We start from the raw sequence: 21,597 nt of genomic DNA on the forward strand, positions 1-21,597 counted from the left end.
TTCCCTATAGGTTTCTTGGGCTTTATCACTTTCAGAAAGTTGTAATATTCCTCATCGATATCTTGGTCCTGAGCAGTCTGCAGAAGCTCAGACTTGTTCCTAAGTTCCAGTACATACTGCTTTTTTCCCTCTTCTGTTATCTCAAAGACCTTTGTATTATTTACTCAAGTCAATTTTTCCTTTCCTACATCTATATCAAGTGTACATCTTACCATTCTGTGATCACTTCCAACATTTACCTTATTCAGGACGGTAACATCATCCACAATATATCTTCTGTTAGTGAGGATGAAGTCGAGTTCATTAGTTGTTAATCCATTTGGACTCTTCCATGTCCACTTTCTGTTCACTCTTTTCTTGAAAAAAGTGTTCATTACTGACAGTCCTTGAGATTCTGCAAATTCCACAAGTCTTTCATTATGTAACATATTATAATAAAAAATGTCTAATAAAATAATTTTCACATTTTTTAGTTCCTTCATCCATTTTTTACTATGTACTAGTACATAATAAACATTACTATACAATATTGGTGTAGATACACCATATCTACTCATCCTTCACAATGAGTTACCCATGTATTGGACTACCTCAAATAAGTCTGCTTCACTTGCAATACCAGGGTACCTGCCCACCCACCGATGAAAAGCCAACTAGCTATAAAACAGTGCCATCTGGGTGGTGGCACCCATTGAGAATAAGTAACAATCGTCTTCTATATTAGTGAAGCATTACTTATTCGAGGTAGTGCAATACATGGGAAACTCGTTGTGAAGGATGAACACAATATGAGATACAGGTGAAATGATGCTTTTCACACTACTATCATAGTTTTTCTTTAAGAGTTGCTATGGTGTATCTACACCATTATTATACAGATATAGAATCTTAACCGCTTAAAATATCATGCCTAGTTGCATTTAGTTTTATTTAAATAATAAACATTACGAAAATTTGTCCCTCTTTTAAGTGGCATTTTCTGGAACTAATTATCCTCGGATAACGAGGATCTCCTGTACATGAAAAATTCCCATTCTTTCAGAGTCATTAGGTCTATAACACACTCGTACTCTCAATTTTTCTTTCCCAGTGTTTATGTCACACCAAACTGACTCAACACTGCAATGTCCATCCATGTCAGTTGGATGCACTTCCTTAGATTTTGTGTTTCTTAACTAACAGCATAACACCTCCTCCGTTCCTATCCTGTCTATTCTTTCTGTACACAATGTACTCCCCAAATTCCAATTCTGAATTCCTTATATCTGTGTGGCACCATGTCTCTGATATCCCAACAATATTCGCCTTTGATGTCTTGACCAGCACTTAAAATTGATCAAATTTATTTACTATAATCTTAGCATTGGTGTACATGGAAGTATACATGCAACTGTTTTTACTCTTAGTTACCTAACGTAGCCGATGTATTTACTTGTTCCTCGATGACTCTCAGCAGTCCTTGAAATCCCCAGCACTTTGCTTTTCAGGCTGCTGCTCATTCCAACAGAAGCAGTGCAAGAATCGTTTTCACCTCTGCCTGCTGCTTCTATTAATCTATTAGTCTGTGAATCTCATCAAACTAGAAGTTTTCCAACCCACCGAACACTGCCTCAATAGCATCAGCAAAAATTCGTGCACTCTTTCTATTTAAGTGTATCCCATCTCTGTAGAAGCAATCTCTCCAGTTAAGAAGCACAGACCACGCTGAAAAAAAAAAAATTCTACCACATGAGCCTTGCACAATCTCTCCAGAGCTGAATTGACATAATATACTCCCTCCTATCATGTCTGAGCAGAATTGCAGACACTTTCAAATTTAACGGTAATTCGAGACTTTTTTCAACATTGACCTGTGCTTGTTAAGTAAATCCGCAGACTTGCTACACTCAATGTCATTAGTGCCAACGTGTACAACATTATCACTCTTTGTGCCTTTAAAAAAAGATATCTGCTCTTCAACATTATCAACTTTTGCCCCTGGCAGACATACGCTGGTCCCATTCCACCCATCCTTTTTGCACAATATATTTACCATCTCCCTGACAATAACCAGCTCCTGTGGGACCAACGCATTCTGCCCTGAAGATTGCCGCTGTGTTGCCTGATGCACAAGTGTGAGCATCAGGCAACACAGCGGCATTATGTTGGGCAGCTGAAAGTTTGATTGGTCCACCATTTTAATTCCTTCGAGGGCATCTACCCTACTCTTCAAACTCTCATAGATATCCATCAGAACGCTGAGTTAGCACCTAATTTCTTGACACTCTCTACACCTAGCACACACAAAAACATCCTCCTTGGCTAGATCGTGTCCTCTAGATCGCTAGATCATCTAGAAAATGGCTAACAGATAAGATTTACTCCGATGTTCAAAGCTACTTTCACACTGCCATCAATCAAAACCAATCAGCCCATGAAGAAACACTGATAAGAGATGGCAACACATTACTGGACAATTTGTGAACAATTTTTACAATAACACAGGCATTCTTTAAAATGACCATTAAAAACATAAATATACTCTGAAGATCACAAACAAATATACAAATGTACTGCAGAAAAGTTTAAAAACTTTTCTGCAGTACATTCACAAGTTCACATGGATAAGTTAGAAAGTTCACAATTTTTTTTTTTACATAAAAACAGGACTTTGTGCTTAAAGCAATGCTGCATAAATTGCAGAATTAAATGGAGTCCACTAAGTTTCAAAATTCATCCTTTTTTATCTGTGATTTTAAACTTTTGCAGTTTAAAGATCATTCTGTAGTTATCTTGAATTAAAGAGCTTCAATTCTCATGTAACTTTGAAACAGATCTGTCTGAAGAACAAACTGAATTCAGACAAAAGGAAATTGTAGGTTCAATGTCAACAAGGGGTGAAATCTTTCATAAATTGGCTTTTAAGAATCTGCAGTATATGAATAAAGAGTATACAGTCAGTCCTCGTATAGCACGATAGTTGTGCTATACGAGGAAACCCTCGTGCAATGCAAAATCGTGATAGAAACCCTCGTGCAATGCAAAATCGTGCAATATAAACAACAGGCCCTATGGGACACACAGGGTTAGGTGCCGACCACCCAAGATTGAACACACATTTGTAACCTGGTTTTTTTTTTTTTTTTTTTTTTTTTTTAGGAGCATTAGCAACTAAGGCCATATTGCTCCGGGATATGCGGTGGTCATTCCTTGACCTTTCCGCATCCTCCGTATTTGGTGGTGACGGGCTCAAACCCCGGTCTAATCAAGAAGCGTGCGCTACGCACTGCTGCTCCTTCCCACCTGGCTACGGAGGCGCCTACATTTGTAACCAAAACATTACCAAACACAATAAATAATCGTAATAAAATATTGCTAATGCTTTTGCTTCTATAGTAAGCAAACTTGTTTTTTGTTTGATTTTCTATCCAAACAGAAGACAGCCGTTCCATCTCTTCCAATTCTTTGTCTTGATCAAATGGATTTTAATTACACTTTGAGTTGTTCTTGCTATGAAAGTTTTTGTTTTCTCTGCATTCTTTGTAATTTTCGACGTTGCCTCATTTAGGCCTGTAGCACGTGAGTATCACATGGTCTTTCATTTCGCTTAAAGCGTTTCACAATTTCATATTTTTTCTCTATCGACAGAGGTGGACTGGCCATAAGCCTTACAGGGGGAAACCTCGGTGGGCCTGAGGCCGGTGTGATGTTGGCCATAAACAGTAGTATGAGGCCACTATAAATTTTCCCGGGTAAGAATTTTTGACCCAGTACACCTCTGTTTATCGATATTGCTTTTTTTCTATCTGAATCTGCAGTGTGCACCAGGACGCTTCCTTTTCACACCTTTTAAGTATTTTACTCATTTTTAGGGAATAAAGCACAATTACAAAACGAGGAGGCACGCTTGATACACATAAACAAAGCTGCGTGCATGTAGCAACTGAATAAACAACACCGTAAAGGCAGAGATACACTATTAACACCTCACATTTTACTAAAGCACATTTCTAGGGGTTACTACCATAAAACAATAAACACAATTTCCAGTTGCGTTTCTGCTAGTGGAATCTGTTATAAACTGGTAGTAAATTCAATCTAATTCATTTGCGATTATACCGATAGCTGGAATTGTGTTGGTTTTTACGTTATTATGGTGAAATGTGTTTCCCCTTCACTGATATAAAAAACAAATACATTTTCAGAATCTTCTCTTAATTCCTATTGTGTTACGTTCGGTTGGGGTGATTCCGCGTTCGACTGCCATTTCTTGTAAACACAAAGGCGAATCGTGCATAAGCGAATTCGGTTTGTGTTATATAAGATATCGTTCCCCTATTTATAAATTGTGTATGATCGAATTCATGTAGTGTAAACACGTGTTATACGAGGACTGACTGTACATCATTTTCCCTCCAGGTGTTGCTTGACGTGAGGAAAATATTCAACACATTTCTTTCCTAGATGATTTTTCCACAAGTCTATACTGATCTGAAGATCTGATTGACCTCATCATTTCAGCTAAACCATTTTCTCATCCACTTCCTTGAACCTCTGGTGTCAAGTTATTCAGTTTTTTCCGAGTGAGTTAATCCCAGCAACTTTTTGAAGAGTATGAGATTTATGGATGACGTTTTTTTCTTTTTTCCATTCTTTCTGCTGTTTATTACACATACAATATTTCACTATTTACACCACAGCTTACTGAGATAATTCTGGTCTTATTATCTCCATGGCTGGCAAAATTTATTTGATCTGTAGCCCCGATCGACATATTATTTTTCTTCTATGTTTTTAAATTTTATTTATTTATTTTGTCATTCCTGTTTGTACTGCTTGGATTCCTCATGCATTTTACATATAGTTTTCCATTTAAATATGTGATATTTTACACTACTTAATATTAAGCTAGTCTCTTCATTGCTTTAAAATTACTCTTTTGGTTTTAAATTATTCCTGGCCTTTTTGCCTGCTTCAGAATTCTAAATGATTTACATTTCAGTCTCTATAATCTCCATCCTGCTATAATATTACTACTGTTTTTGTATTCTTGGAATTATTATTTCTATATATATATGAAATATGAAAACAAAGATGTGGAAAAACAGGAAAAATAAGGAAAAACAGTACGTGTACCTGAATGCGCAAAGCAGCAAAACAGGATACATGTATATAGATAATATAAAATAAAAATATATAAAAATAAAATAAAAATATAGATGGAGAAGTTATTAAACACAAAATGCCGAGCCTAGTTGAAGAAAAAAGAGAAAAAGAATGTTAAGATCCTATAAAAAAAAAAAAAAAAAAAATTAATTATTAAGTAGAATTAAATCCGAATTAACAGGCCAATTATATGTACAAAAGCTGAAAGAAAAAGAGGGGAGGGTGATAGAGATAAAAATTATAAAATAAAAATTATAAAATAAAAATTAAAAATTGGTACATAGATCAGGTATTTCATCAGGGGGCTACACCTGATCATGTACCAAACACTGTGTTTCTATGCAAACTCATGTTGATGGAGAAGCTGAAGAAATGAAAAGGAAATAAAAAGGAAATAAAAAATATAAAATTTTTTTTTTTTTTTTTTTTTTTTTAAATTTTTTATAGCTCCAGAAACATGAGTGAGGTAGCCCCAACGCAGTGTATTTAGATTAATAAATTAAGTAACGTAGTGTATTTGGAAATAAATTGAATAACGCAACCGCAGTGTATTTAGATTAATAAATTAAGAAAATTGAGTAACGCAGTGTATTTGGAAATAAATTGAGTCGATAGTATGTAAGAACGCCAGTTTAAATCGAAAGTATGTAATAAATAAATAAATAACAAGGTAGCGGTATAGAAAAAGGAAGCAATGCAAGGTAGGGGAGGGAAAAGAAGTTAAAAATACAGAGGCGAAGATAGTGAGAAAGAGGAAAGTGAGAATGTCCGAATCACCCTCGTATTACACTAATAGTTCAACGGACGGAAAAACGAAGAGTAGAAAGTAGAAAGATGTAAAGAGAAGGAAAAGAGTTTAAAGGATACTAGGCAAGCTGGGGGTGTAAGTACCCAACCTCATAGAGAGGGCCTTGGCTGTGAGAGTGTTAGTAGAAGTGGAAATTAATACCGCTAGCTTGTATTGTATATTTTACGAAATAAAATAAAATAAAAATATGAACAGGAGGAAAATTAAATACATACGATAACTGGCAGAAACAAGTTGAGTGAAATATAATTAAGAAATGACAATAAAATATGCAATCATGATTAATAAGGTACAATTATGTGAATATGATTAATAAGAATGGAATGCAAACAGAGGGAAAACTATGACAACGATGGTGGAGTTGCTCAGAAGAGAAGAACTATGGGAGCCCTCTGTGGTCAAAATAAAATAGAGAAAATAAAAGATTGGACATAAATAATTATTGATATTAAATTACGAAAATGAAAAGAAAACTTAGGAAGTGAAAGAACACGAACATCGTTCTAATAGAAGTTATAATAGAAGTCATTATGTGTGATCACTTTCCAAGTGGTGGAAATACCACCATTCAAATGTACAACTATACAACTATCGAATTAACCCTAATCAAGGTGGAACATGGTGAAACCGAATTTTTCTTTAATGTAATCAGAGAGAATTTTTATAATAAAATTTAAGAAATTAATAGGAATGTCATTATTGCGAAGTTTGGTATAAAGATCATTTAATGCACCAGCGAAAAGTGATTGATTGCTACTAATATTAGCTAAACGGATAATCTGTGTGCAGATAATATTTTTATGAACCTTAATCGAAATGTTCGAGTTCCAATTTGTTAAATAGATAATATTAAAATTAAATTCGCTTCTTTTGTCAAATAGTTCCAAATTATGACGAAGAGGAGGACTATTTAAAGTAATACTTAAATCCAAAAAATTTGCATGTTGGTTGCCAAAGTTTTCTTTATTGAGAGTGAGTTCAGTTGGATATATAGATTTAGCAATATTTTCAAAATGAATGTTGAGAATAAGAATGTCATCAACATAGCGGAATGCATAAAAATTAAGGTTCGGGTTGTTATCAATAAATAGATGTTCGTAATAATGGAGAAATAGATTAGATACTATGCTAGAAATTTGTGAACCCATGGGAACTCCTATGGATTGTTTATAAGCATATCTACCATCATAGATATAATTGTTTAGGATACAGAGGTTGATGTAGTTATTCCAAGTGACCTCATCTGTTGATATAACGTTTTTGTATTTGAGGAACAATTGATGAAGTACATTAACAATCAGGTGATGCGGTAAGGAGGTAAATAAGTTGGTGAAGTCATATGTTTCAATACTAAATATGCTGGAATATGCATTGGAATTAAAAATTTTAATGATATTGTGGTTGTTGTTAATGATCCAGGTGGTAGGGATATTAATAAGGATAGTAGTTAACAATTTGAAAAATTGTTTACCTGGATGATAACAGCCACTTTTTTTGGCACTAGTGATGAATCTGAAGCTAACTGGATGTTTATGGAATTTGGCTATCATATACAAGAAAGGCAAAGTAGAATTGCGAATTTTGGTATGCAATTTTTTATGCAAAGCTATAATTTTTTTGATGATGGTATTAATGCCGAGATTACAGCGTAAAAAGGTGGAACTACTTTCTACTTCCTTTTTGAGGGTGGTGTAATAAAATTGCTTGCAGAAGATAGCAAAGTTATTAGAAGCCTTATCTACCGGAGTGATGATAAATATTTGGTATGCGAATTATTATTTTTTGCATTCCATTCTTATTAATCATATTCACATAATTGTACCTTATTAATCATGATTGCATATTTTATTGTCATTTCTTAATTATATTTCACTCAACTTGTTTCTGCCAGTTATCGTATGTATTTAATTTTCCTCCTGTTCATATTTTTATTTTATTTTATTTCGTAAAATATACAATACAAGCTAGCGGTATTAATTTCCACTTCTACTAACACTCTCACAGCCAAGGCCCTCTCTATGAGGTTGGGTACTTACACCCCCAGCTTGCCTAGTATCCTTTAAACTCTTTTCCTTCTCTTTACATCTTTCTACTTTCTACTCTTCGTTTTTCCGTCCGTTGAACTATTAGTGTAATACGAGGGTGATTCGGACATTCTCACTTTCCTCTTTCTCACTATCTTCGCCTCTGTATTTTTAACTTCTTTTCCCTCCCCTACCTTGCATTGCTTCCTTTTTCTATACCGCTACCTTGTTATTTATTTATTTATTACATACTTTCGATTTAAACTGGCGTTCTTACATACTATCGACTCAATTTATTTCCAAATACACTGCGTTACTCAATTTTCTTAATTTATTAATCTAAATACACTGCGGTTGCGTTATTCAATTTATTTCCAAATACACTACGTTACTTAATTTATTAATCTAAATACACTGCGTTGGGGCTACCTCACTCATGTTTCTGGAGCTATAAAAAATTTAAAAAAAAAAAATTTTTATATTTTTTATTTCCTTTTTATTTTCTTTTCATTTCTTCAGCTTCTCCATCAACATGAGTTTGCATAGAAACACAGTGTTTGGTACATGATCAGGTGTAGCCCCCTGATGAAATACCTGATCTATGTACCAATTTTTAATTTTTATTTTATAATTTTTATCTCTATCACCCTCCCCTCTTTTTCTTTCAGCTTTTGTACATATAATTGGCCTGTTAATTCGGCATTAATTCGGATTTAATTCTACTTAATAATTAATTTTTTTTTTTTTTTTTTTTTTTTTTTTTATAGGATCTTAACATTCTTTTTCTCTTTTTTCTTCAACTAGGCTCGGCATTTTGTGTTTAATAACTTCTCCATCTATATTTTTATTTTATTTTTATATATTTTTATTTTATATTATATATATATATATATATATATACACACACACACGTAAGAGGTGTTTGAAAAGTCCGTGGCCCGGGTATGAAAAAGGGTGGTGGCACAATGTTAAAAATTTCTGTATAATTACAAGTCCTAAATTCAACAAGTTTTGTGATTGAGGAAAAATGGACAAAATCACTCACCATGAAGTCATCCAATATTTGCAAAAAAAAGGAACTACACCAAAGGCAAGTCATAAGAATATGGTTATAAAATTGGGGGAGGCTATCCTTTCCTATTCTGCTTAAGAAGTGAGCATCAGAATTTAAAGAGGAAAGGAGAATCTGGAAGATGACCCACACTGTGGAAGACCTGCAGCATCCATCATCATTCAAGAAATTGACAGTGTGCATGATGTGGCGATGAGTGACAGTTTGGTACACTACCAGCATCTTGGGCATCTCATCTAAACATGTGTACCATGTAATAACTGAGGTTCCTGCTATGAAAAATGTGTCAGCATGAGGGTCCCAAAGTTGTTGACAGCAGATCAAAAACAAACAAAACTTTGCAAGTGAAATTTGCATCATTTTCAAGCAGGTAAAGCAAATTTCCTTGCAAGGTTTGTGACCACGGATGAAACCTAAGTCCACCACTTTCAGCCAGAGAGACGAAGGAGCAGTCCAAAACAGCAGAAATAGAACTCCCGCCCCCACAAAGAAAGCCAAGTCGAGTTCTTCTGCTGATAAGGTGATGGCATCAGTTTTTTGGGATGCTGATGGAGTGTTCCTAGTGGATTACCTTCGGAAAGGCCAGAAAGTTACAAGGGCACATTATGCAGATCTTATGGGGCATTTGGTGAAAACATCAAAGACAAACACAGAGGACAACTCAGAAGGAGTCTTGTTTGACCAGGAAAACACACCTGCTCACAAGTTTGTTATTGCCATGGCTGCACACAAGAAATCTTGTGTTGAAATCTTGGACCATACACTATATTCATAAGATCTAGCACCTTTGGACTTTCAACTATTTTCTAATTTGAATAAAAAAAAAAAATAATAATAATAATAATACCTGGCTGGCATCCATTTTCCCACCAACAGTGACACCACTGCTGCAGTGGATGTATACCTGGAGATCAAAAAGAAAACTTCTTTCTTTGAAGCTGGAATCAATGCATCTTAGTCAATGGCAAAAGTGTACTGACTGCAAAGGGGGGCTATGATGAAAAGTAACATGTTACCAGATTTCTCAGATACACTCTTCATATTCAGGCCATAAACTTTTCAAATTGCCCATTGTATAATTATATATATAACCTTATTTTTTATTTTTTAAACTTAATACCAACTGGATAAATTAGAGAAACTGTGTACAACTGGAGCAATTTAATAAGAATTTAGAATAGAAGTATTAGGGGTGTAACTATACCCATGAGGCCAAAGGGCCATGTGTTTAGATAACCTAAATACATTTTCCTAAGTTGGACTTCTTTGTTGAATCCTATAAATAAACACGGATTATAACAAAATAGTAAAATTAAAATGATGGTGTAGCTAATTATTGATATTTGGATACATTGAATGGAATGTTAATTAGGGCTAGCTCCACTCAATATATCCCATCAATAAATTAGCTGAGGCTATCTGTTTCTGTTTGTCATTTGCCAGTTTTTCTAGGTTCAAATATACTGAGAATTTACTGCAAATATTTTTATCAATTTAGTTTAATTTCTTTAATATACATTAAATTTAACAGAAAACTGGCTAAAATTATTAATAAAAAATAATGGAAGTGAATCAAGAATAATAAAAGTGAGTACCAACTATTAATTAGTGCAATTTATTTATGTATTGAAAAGGAAAGGCTTATGCCATAATTAACCCAAACAGGAAGAGGAAAAAGGATAGTTATATATATATATATATATATAATTATATGAAGTAAATTAATGTGATTTATCAATGCTATCAGAATGAATGCTTATTATATAAATTCAAAAGGTAATGTAAAAAGTAACATAACATAGATGCTGTGGGTCTTATGTACAGTTGCCTGTACACAAGATGCCTGAAAATTCATTTCAAACTGGTATTTAGATCTTATTGGCTAAACAACAAAGGTATATATACAGAAAACAACTGAAATGTTTTAGGCCGCATATATGGACAATCTCAGTATATATTATATTGAAACAGTGAAATGGAGAGGCATCCTAATGAGATACTGTTTCAAATATATCAGCCAGTTACCTACAAGTGTATGATTATTATAAGATTATATTAAAGAATAAGAATGATATAAGATAATAAGATTATTATATGTTTGTATACATGCAATATTTACTGATCTACATATCTACAATATTCAGGGCCATCACTGGCATGGATAGGAAATTGTGCTCCCAGATAACCCAAGCAGTAACTTTATATTGTTAAAATATAAAGCAAAACGAATAGCCCAGAGTGTGCAATTCTTTCCACACTCTGGGCTATTCGTTTATATGAGGGCAGGAGTGTATTTCTATCCTAATTTCGTACCCAATTTTGCATTTTGCTATCCAAACTGCTATAACACTGCCTGAGGCCACAACACACAACATGCACAGAGAGAGAGAGAGAGAGAGTAAGCAGAAGAAGCTGCTTGAATGAAATTAAATTTGGTGACAATTATTATACTATCATTACACAATCAAAGGGTATTACTTTTATCCATGTAATTTCTTGCAATATTAGACAGACAACGGTACAATATAAATTTTGGGAAGGTGGGTCCTTTTTACAAAGAGCAATAAAACCACTCTTACTATCATAGCAGGAGCCCCATCAGTTCTTGATTGATATTAGCTTATTAAAAAGCAAATCAATTACTATAGATAACCTTTGAAGAATTAAAAAATCCATGCCTCTGCTCCTGGTTTTCATGGCAATAATTCTGAGAACTCTTCCTTTAGCTGTAAAAATCACTAACACTATTCTCATCACTACTGCTAATTGAGCCATATCTGAAATGTCTGTACGTCATCAAGTTGAAACAAATATCAGTCATTTGTTAAGATCACTCTGCAGTTGAACTTTAATGTCATGCAAAACAGTTTCAAACTTTCTAGTAACTGCATCATTTTAAAGTTACAAGAATTAGCATTAGTTGAGGCATATGACGCAAGAAAGCAAAAAAAAAAAAAAAATCCCACTTTTGTTATAAAAGTTTGTCCAGTTCTTCCATGAATTTATTTAAGCTATCAACTTCCACAATAACAGATGGAAGTTTGTTCCAGCAATCAACTACCCGCAGGCCAAAGGCAAATTTCCAAACATCTATTCTACAACTGTCCTTCCTCAATTTGAATTTATGCCCCCTCAGGTTTGTAATGTGAGCAAATGGAAGGTTAAAGGGGAAGATTTGTTAAATATACAAAACATACCTTCTTGCAACTCAACCTGGGGAGCTCCACTAATAATATTAGTCCACAAAGAGCAGTTTTTTTTTTTTTTTTTGGTTTTTAGGAGCATTAGCAACTAAGGCCATATTGCTCAGGGAAATGCGGTGGTCATTCCTTGACCTTTCTGCATCCTCTGTATTTGGTGGTGACGGGCTCGAACCCCGGTCTAATCAAGAAGCGTGTGCTACGCACTGCTGCTCCTTCCCACCTGGCTACGGAGGCGCCTCCACAAAGAGCAGTGTCCGTTAATTATCACCCTCTGTCTTTTCCCACACAACCACCTTTTTATCCGTTGTTTCAACTTGCCCTTAATGCCATACTGCTCCAATTTGTACAGTACTCTTCCATGTGCAAAAGTATCAAAATCTTTCATGAAATCAAAGTATGATATCAAAATTATTTTTTGCATCCAGTTCCCTTGTAACCACATCATAGTATCCAATCAAATGTCAGACAAGACTTCCACTTAACAAACCCATGCTGTCTGAATTATTACTGAAGTCTTGTCTAGATGATCCTGAAACGCTTCTTTAACCAGTGACTCCATTATTTCCCCACAAACAGAAGTTAATTTACTGCTGTCATTATTTCTGCTTTATTTGAAAATCCACCAGACTTGCTATCCAATTGTAATAAATGCTTCTTTAATAAGTTATCCTACTTTAAACTTTTTCTTAAGTTCAAATATTATCAATGATTTTATATCATTTTATGATTTCCACTCATTGACTTTCTTTTTAAGTTCTGAACCTGGACAATTCTTATTTTTTTTTTAATGAAAATTCCAAACATGAGAGGTATTAGAACATACAGTACTTAGTACTGTGCATGGGTTGGAGGTTGGGAAGACAAAAGATATTTGTTGACATTAGACCTGAACTTCTGTAGACTGCAATCTTCAGGATATATGTATGAAGGAAGGTTGTTGCAGAAAACAGCAGTTGAATGAATAAATAAGGAGGATGAAAAGTTGATTCTGTGAGTTTGAACTGGACAGTAAATGGATGTTGACTGGTGGCTGCATGTGTTTGGACTGTTTTGAAAGAGAGAGTGGGAATTATAGAAGCCAAATCAGAAGAACAGTGCCCATGGAAGTATCTGTAGAAAGGGCATGCAGCAGAAACAAAGTCTATGAGACAGAGAATGGAGAGACTCTGTTAGAGAGGAGTGATTAATTAACCTAATTGCTATCTTCTGAATGGAATCTAGAAGCCTGAGAGGGGTTTTGGGGACACTGTGCCATATGTGGGAACAATATTCCATGGTAGGGTGGATTTGTGATTTGTACAGAGTGAACGAGAAAACCAAGTTTTTTAGATGCAAATGAAGCAATATTTGTAATGTGCTTGTGCCAAGAGAGATTAGCAGTCAGTGTAATCCCCAAAAGAGATATCATCTTGCCAAGAAATCAGAGTGTCACCAAAGATAGCATAGGAGCAGAAGAATCCTTTTTGCAAGATATAAGACAGGACTGAGTTTTAGAAGGATTGAAATCAACTAAGTTGTCTTTGCTCCACCAGAGAATTAACAGAGGATCAGTATTTAAACAATTGGTAGTAGATATTCAAGAAGTTGAAGCTGATTGAACAGGGTGAGGTTTCTCAAAATGGACAATGGAATGGAGTGCTATCATCAGCAAAACTATGGATAGGATTTCTGATCAATCGAAGAAGGTCATTAATATACTACAAGAGGAAAAGAGTGGGGGAAAGAACTGAACCACGGGAGACACCAGCATTAGTGGAGAAGTTAGAAGGCAGAGAGCCATCTACCATCACCCTCAGTGAGCAGTTTGAAAGAAAACTGGATAACCAATTACAAAAAAAAAAACAGTTGGCAAACAATAAGATGGACGGTTCTTTAGAAGACCTTTATGCCAAACCTGATCAAAAGCCTTTGAGATGTCAAGAGCAACTGTGTGTGTTTCACCGACCTTTTCCATTGAATTTTTCCACAAATGGGTAACATAAGCCAGAATCAGTGGATCGACACTTACGGATCCATATTAGCAATCGTTGATCAAATGGAAGGGTTTATAGATAGTTTAAGAGTTGGTGCTTAATTGATTTCTCCATTACTTTAGAAAGAGTAGAAGTATGTGTAATGGGATGATGACTGGGTGGGAGGGATTTGTCACCCCTTTCAGTAACTGGCTGGATATGAGCAAATTTCCAAAGAAAAACACCTTTGGAATAAGAAAGTGAAAAAAGGCAGCAAAGAACAGGAGAAAGTTCAGGAGAACAGGTTCTGAGAACAAGTGGAGAAATGCCATCAGGAACTGGAGCTATCTTAGCATCATTTGTGAAAATCCTTCTGACATCATTTTGACGGAACACCACAGGAGGTACTGAATGGAGTGTGTTGGTAATGGTGGGAGGTGTTTTAACAAGATCATTAAAATAAGAGTCGGAAGAAAAATTGGATGCTAGCAGATTGGCTTTATCCTTGGCTGAAGTGACAATAGAACCATCTGGTTTTGAGAAAGACCAGAATGCTCGGCTATCATTATTAGGGCAAGAATAACTGCTTTATGATTGTTGCGAGCTTTGGTGTAGGCATGAAAATGAAACTGAAGAATCGGAAGCAAGCCAATTATGCAACATTCTTCTCTTGAACGGCCTTAGAACATTTATTGGAAAACCAAGGTTTAGATAAAGGACAAGATTTTAAAATGAAGTGTGGAATAAAGGATTCCATTCCTACAAGAATAATTTCACTGACACGATCTGAGCAATCGTTGACATCAAAAGATTTGAAACAGCAATCTGACCAAGGAAAAGAAGAAAAGAAATCTTGCAGGTCATCCCATTTTACATTCTTGTAATTCCAAACAACTTTTCTCTTTTTTTTTTTCTCTTTTATTTCATTTTTAGGAGCATTAGCAACTAAGGCCATATTGCTCCAGGCATATGCGGTGGTCAATTCCCTGACCTTTCCGCATTCTCCATATTTGGTGGCTCATGGGCTCGAACCCCGGTCTAATCAAGAAGCATGTGCTACGCACTGCTGCTCCTGCCCACCTGGCTACGGAGGTGCCAGCCAAACAACACAAGGTTGGCAATAGCCATAAGATAAAGGCCTACTCACTTCGACCATGTACTTAGAAGGGTTATTTGTGAGAAAAAGATCAAGCGTGTCGGATATATGGTTAGGATTGTCTGGTATTCTGGTAAGTAAATGAACAATTTGTGTGGGGTCATTAGTAATTGCAAAACCTCAGAATCTTGATCAGCTGGGTCTGTGTGACTAGAAAACAGAAGCCAGCGGGAGTTTTCTAGTCACACAGACCCAGCGTGAACATTAAAATCACCAAGAAAAATTACCTCTGTTAGGAAAGTTGGACTGGAGAAAGTCACGTTGCAAGGAGAGGAAGTCAAAGAGTTCCAAGTGATTAGTGGTGTTGGGAGAACGGTAGAGACAACAGATGAATTTGACAGTATGATTAATATGTACTGTAATTTGACAGTATGATTAATTTTAAGCCAGAGAAGATCGAAAAGAGGAGATTTCAAATTACCAAGTCTCTGACAGAGAATATCAGAATGGACATATGCACAACTACCACCTTTTAGGTGAGATGAATGATACAGCGAATAATTTGGGGAACTGAGATGAGCAGTGGTTGAATCAATTGATAACTGAGATTCAGTCAGAAAAAGTACATGGGGTTTGGCAGACTAAGTGGAAATGGACATCATTGAGATTAGAACTGATACCACATATATTTGTGAAATGAACTAGGAAGTTTGGGAGGTTTAGATCTTTTTGCAGATAAGTTTGCTGTATTAGTTTAATAATTTATGGTGTATTCGTTAGTAAGAAAAAGTGGGGGGGAGATAAGTTGGATGAGCCCATGTTATGCCATATCCCTGACATAACATGGGCTCGACAATGTCCACCACATACACTGTTTTTTGCACCACATATAGCCGGCCTGCGAACACCGTTTTAGAGCTGTACCCTCGAAATATAAGGAAATTTTGGATCTTGTCATGGTGTTCATCATAACCTCAAAAGACATCAATCATACTGCATTATGGAAGAGATGGGGAAGGGTTGACCGTAACTTAGCTCTGGAGACTAAATATGGGTTCCACCACTTCAAGCCTCCAATAAACAAATTGGTGGTATTGCACTGGTTGATGAGTCATTTGTCACCTAGTACTGCCTGGTAACACAGAGGAGCACCATTTCTCCGTGTGGTGTGGGTGCAACACCTCAATCCCTGCTTATGTTGGTTCACACCTGGGTGGTCACCCAGTGTGCTTGCGCATGGGGGTTATACCCAGGATTACTAACAGTCCCACCATTGTGAAAGGGCAAGCAGTGGATTTGGCTGTCACAGACCATCTGGACTTCACCGAAATTGGGTCCACTCAAGTGTCACCCAAATGTCAGTTCCATCAGTGTTTTAGACTCCCACCCATCCAGGTAGCAAGCACAGCTTGTTTGGCATATCTGAGAGAATGTTTGCGACAGCCTCAAGCACCAAAATATTAAATAAAATATACCAAAATAGACAAAAATATTAATATATTAAATGAAATGTGTCTCTGAACATTGCCATGGATATGACAATGTTCAGAGATGGATAGTGCATTAATATTAATGCACTATCCATTAATATTAATAAAACAAGACTCTTCAATCCCATTCAATTTTATAATTGTAAATTTTCAATTCGTAACACTACTTGTTAAAAACTAAACAAGTGGTGTAACTAATCTTGCCATAATATTTGTAATAACCTGCCTGGAGCAAGATTACAGCTGACTGGTCAGTATGCAGGTATGGAATACTCATTAACAAATTTATTTATATTTATATACTTGTTAACCAATTGCAGAAATTTCACTGAATAGGAGACTATACATGTAAACAATTTGTGTCTATGTCCAGCATTGCTAAATCAAGGTGCCAATCTTCTAACTGGATGAGTTCTACAAAGTGAATGAAATCAAGAGTCCCAGAATGACTGCAATGAGATATGAAATTACAATGAAGTGTAAATAGGTAGCTAAGAAGGAACATAGCAACTGCCTTTAATCTATGAGACCAAACTAATAGACTTGCAGCAGAAACTTAGCTTGAATACACTTAATAAGATAAACTAATCACTTACCACATAAAAGGAACACATGCTGGCCCTTCATCTGTCATTGGAAACCGCCCCTGAAGACAGTGAAGTTGAGAAAAGTAACGTTTTAATGTACTACATCCTGTGAAATCACGTGGTACCTTGCAAGCCGACTGAAAAATAAATTTCTTCAGATTTATGATGAATTTCAACAATTTTTCAACAGAGGTGTATGTTTATATATTTGACATGCATATTACTAAAGGAAAAGGAAAAAAAAAAAGTTAAATTAGTGAAAACTAAACTCTTTTTTTTTTTTTTTTTGGGAAATACAACACATCAATATTTATTGTTCAATTTTTTGCACACTAACTGGACACCTGCTATGAGTCAATGGCTATCTTCATATTCAGGTACTAAAGTAGGAACTAACCCTTAAGCTATTTAGGATTTTAATAGGATCATATTTATCACTGTGAGACTACACAGATGTGGATTTTGTTTCATTTTAAAGAAATTGGTATTAAACTATACTTCTTACATATAAGATAAAATAGGCGAGTATAAAGTCATTGTCATCTGTTTAAAATCTAATTTTCTGCTTGTTCATGTTAATCTTTAAAACTTTACATTGCACTATGCATAATGGTACAGTATATGCCTAAGATACCATTACTTAATGGATATTTCCAAATTCACCTCTTCCTGTTGAAAGATAGATTCTTAACCAAATTTCAGCACCAGTTAGACTGTATCAGTTATAGCAGCATTTTCTGACTGTGTTCTGGTGATTTAAATTCAGTCCACAACCTGCAGAATTTCTGCACCTCAGTCAGGTACTAGGGAAACTTCTGAGATGAAAATTTAAGGACTTTCTATTAGCTGTACGAAGCATAATAAAAATTTTGAGGACTGATTTGTATCTTGAAATTGTGGAATCATAGCCAAGTTGTGACTAGTTCCAACAAGTACATGACTCAGCTAGACATAATCAATTATTTACCTACAGTCTGAATTAGTGCATGATGAACAAAAATGTTTTATGTTTTGTCACATTTTAAAATGAGTGATTTTAGTGAGCAGCAAAGTTGCAATAAAAGTTTAAAGAGGCCTCTTGTTCACTGAAAATGATCCTTGATCTGGCCATCCTTCAATTTAAAAAACTAATTATTCAATCGCTCAATTCATGATCTACTTAGGAATGATTAACGTTTGCTATTGAAACTGATATTTTCTTATGGGACACACAATCAATTTTAATATATGATTTGGGAATGTGATGTATTCCAGCCAAGTTTGTCTCAGCTCCTCACTGTTGCTCGCAGACAGTGGCAAGTTCCTACATGTTAGAATCTTCATCAATGTGTTGTTGCTGACCTAAACTTTGTTCCGTACATCATTGCTGGTGTTGAATCAGGTACAAAGTTCCAGTCCTCTCAACATTGTCTTCTCCAAGGTCCAAAAAGGCAAGATAATCTCAATCAAATGTGAAGAGCATACTTAGTATATTTTTTTTACAAAGTGGCATTGCTATTATGAATTTGTGCTGCATGGTTAAAAAGTGAGCCAGGAATATTACAAAACAATTCTACAGAGACTGCATGATACTGTTCAGAAAAAAATGGCCAGAAAAGTGGACTTCAGGGAACTGCCACAGGAATAATGACAACATCTATGTATACTCACTAATCATTCAAAAATTTCTTGAAGCATTCAATCATTGTCATCCCTCCTGTATGCCTGGATTTAGCTTTCTGTAATTTTTTTTTTTTTTTTGCTTCCCAAGCTTAACCCCCCACGCTTTTAAAATACCATTTTAAAATTGTTATAAAAATTCTCTTGTTTATATTTTAGCAATATTACCTGTCTTAAGGCTTCTAATTCTTTTACTTCTTTATTATACAATTCTGGATCTTCATGATAATGGTCCCGTATATACTGAAAAAAGTCAATATAATTGAACAGTTATGTCATAAAAATAATGAAATAATCACAAACATCTAGATTTAAAATATTGAAATAAACACGAATCAATAAACAGCAGGTACATATGAGTAACTGATTTCTAAAGACTCCTGCTCTATTTGAAAAAAATAAAAAGTTTGAAAATTCAATCTTTTTAGTTCATAACAATTTTACTACTTCATCATGCAGTATTCTCAAAAAAATAAAAGAATTTCCTATCTTTTTATTAATCATTTCTGTTTTTCATTTCTTAAATATATATTACTATTAATGCACAGTTTTAAGCGAACCAATCATATACTGGAATAACTTCTGTTTGTAAGCTTTCTGCTAATCAAAATATATAAATTTATGCTGGGAAAAAAAAAAAAGTTATTGAAAAACATATTTATGAAAAACAGAAAAAAAAAAAAAATAATATATATATATATATATATATAGCAGACTCTCGATTAACCAGGACTGAATCAACCGGGACACTTCAAGACTCTAAATTTAAAAAAAATCAAAAAAATTCAAGTAATAACTAGAATAGGTTTCTAATAACTAGAACAGATATTTTGCAAGTCGTAAATAAGTGACAAGCGGCATTATAAGTCATCACTGGGAGATTAGTGTAGCTATTATCTTGCAATCGCCGCTGTCTTCACACCCGCCACTTAAAAAAAAAAAAAAGAAAAAAAAAAAAGAAAAGACCAAATGTTCAGTTTGTTTTAGTGCGTTGTGTCGATTTTTTTGTGTTCCGTTTGTCAATAATAATTATCAATAAAATTCAGATTTGTCAATAATAATATAGTAGCAATATGTTATTAGTCAGTCCCGAGTTACGTAAAACTCAATGAAGTAAGAAGTCCTGGAACGTATCTCTTACGTATGACCGGGACTTTTGTATTTTTGGATTAACCGGGAAATTGATTATTTGGGATTTGTTTTTTTACCATCTATACCGGAAAATCGAGAGTCTACTGTATAAATATATATATAAAAAAGAAGTAACATATATTGACCTAAAACAATTTCTAGGCATGAAGATAATTCCTGATTAATATACAATGGAAAGTGATTATCTTTTAGTGTCTCTGCCTAGCATTGTTTTACCCACACTCGCAGGTGCTTCCATAGCCAGGTGGGCAGGAGCAGCAGTGTGTAGCACACGCTTCTTGATTAGACCGGGGTTCGAGCCCGTGCCCAAAAATACGGAAGATGCAGAAAGGCCAGGGAATGACCATCGCATATCCCCCCCGAGCAATATGGCCTTAGTTTCTAATGCTCCTAAAAACCAAAAATAAAATTTAAAAAAATAACCCACACTCGCAATACAAATATATATGAGCAGATGTAGATTAAAAACTACTATTTCAAGTGCTACCACATATCCCTAGTTAAAACTTACTAGCTGGTTAAAGGATAATATTATTTTGTGTATCTCAAACTATCTTGCAAAACAGACCTATTATAATAAAAATAAGATGGAAAAATGCATATAGAAATCAGGAATTCTTTACAAATGAATAAATATATTTGAATGCCTTGTTTTTGAGCCATAGCCCCCTTTTTATATTGATATTGGTCACACAGTCTGGCTTCCTTGCACTGCATGGCCAATAATAATGATGAAAAAGCTGTCTGTTGCTCAAAAATATTCTCGCTTACAGAAACCATCTGCAAATTTTGGCCTCCCATCATCAGAACATACTGTATACACAGCAATACCCCGTATAGCACTGATAATTGGTACCGAAATTGTTCCGTGTTATGTGAAACCGTGCTGATTGAGGTATAATTATAATGGGTTTTAATTGAATGTGTACCAGAGAAATAAGTCTATAAACAAATTATAATAAATCTATAAACAATTTGCGCTTGATAGCCAATTAAAAGAATTTGAATTAAAAAATATTACAATTGTATCAATGAAAAGGAAACATCATCAGAGATGAGAAACAAAGCTTTATTTTCAGCATTAGTAGAGACATGTGATGCAAGAAAACAAGCTTATGCAACATCAACCAAAAAAAAAAAAAAAATCCACTCCCATTTCACTCCCTCTGTTCATTCAAAATACCTGTCCAGCTGAGCCTTAAATTTATTTAGGCTATCAACTTCCACAACAAGAGATGAAAGTCTGTTTCACCAACCAACTACACGCTGGCTAAAGGCAAACTTCCGCACATCTGTCCTACATCTGTCTTTCCTCAATTTGAATTTATGCCCTCTCAGGTGATTATTCTGAGCAAGAGGAAGAATCCCACTAGCATTGAGCATGGTCAAACCATTCAAGGCTTTATACA

At 34.9% G+C, this 21,597-nt stretch overlaps 1 protein-coding gene across 2 annotated transcripts in view; it reads right to left on the bottom strand.

Annotated features, from left to right (window-relative positions):
• Window positions 1–21,597, bottom strand: part of mop (tyrosine-protein phosphatase non-receptor type protein myopic) — a 289,765-nt gene that overhangs the window by 247,793 nt on the left and 20,375 nt on the right. For both annotated transcript variants that reach the window (XM_090387729.1, XM_090387730.1), the window contains exons 2-3: window positions 19,205–19,279; window positions 17,387–17,514 (exon numbers count right to left, since the gene is read on the bottom strand). In XM_090387729.1, coding sequence (XP_090243855.1) covers window positions 17,387–17,514; window positions 19,205–19,279 — 203 coding nt within the window. The remainder of the gene's footprint in view (window positions 1–17,386; window positions 17,515–19,204; window positions 19,280–21,597) is intronic.

This window comes from Mastigoproctus giganteus, chromosome 13, assembly GCF_048544385.1.
Source record: "Mastigoproctus giganteus isolate SK-2022 chromosome 13, ASM4854438v1, whole genome shotgun sequence".
Classification (NCBI taxonomy): Eukaryota; Metazoa; Arthropoda; class Arachnida; order Uropygi; family Thelyphonidae; genus Mastigoproctus; species Mastigoproctus giganteus.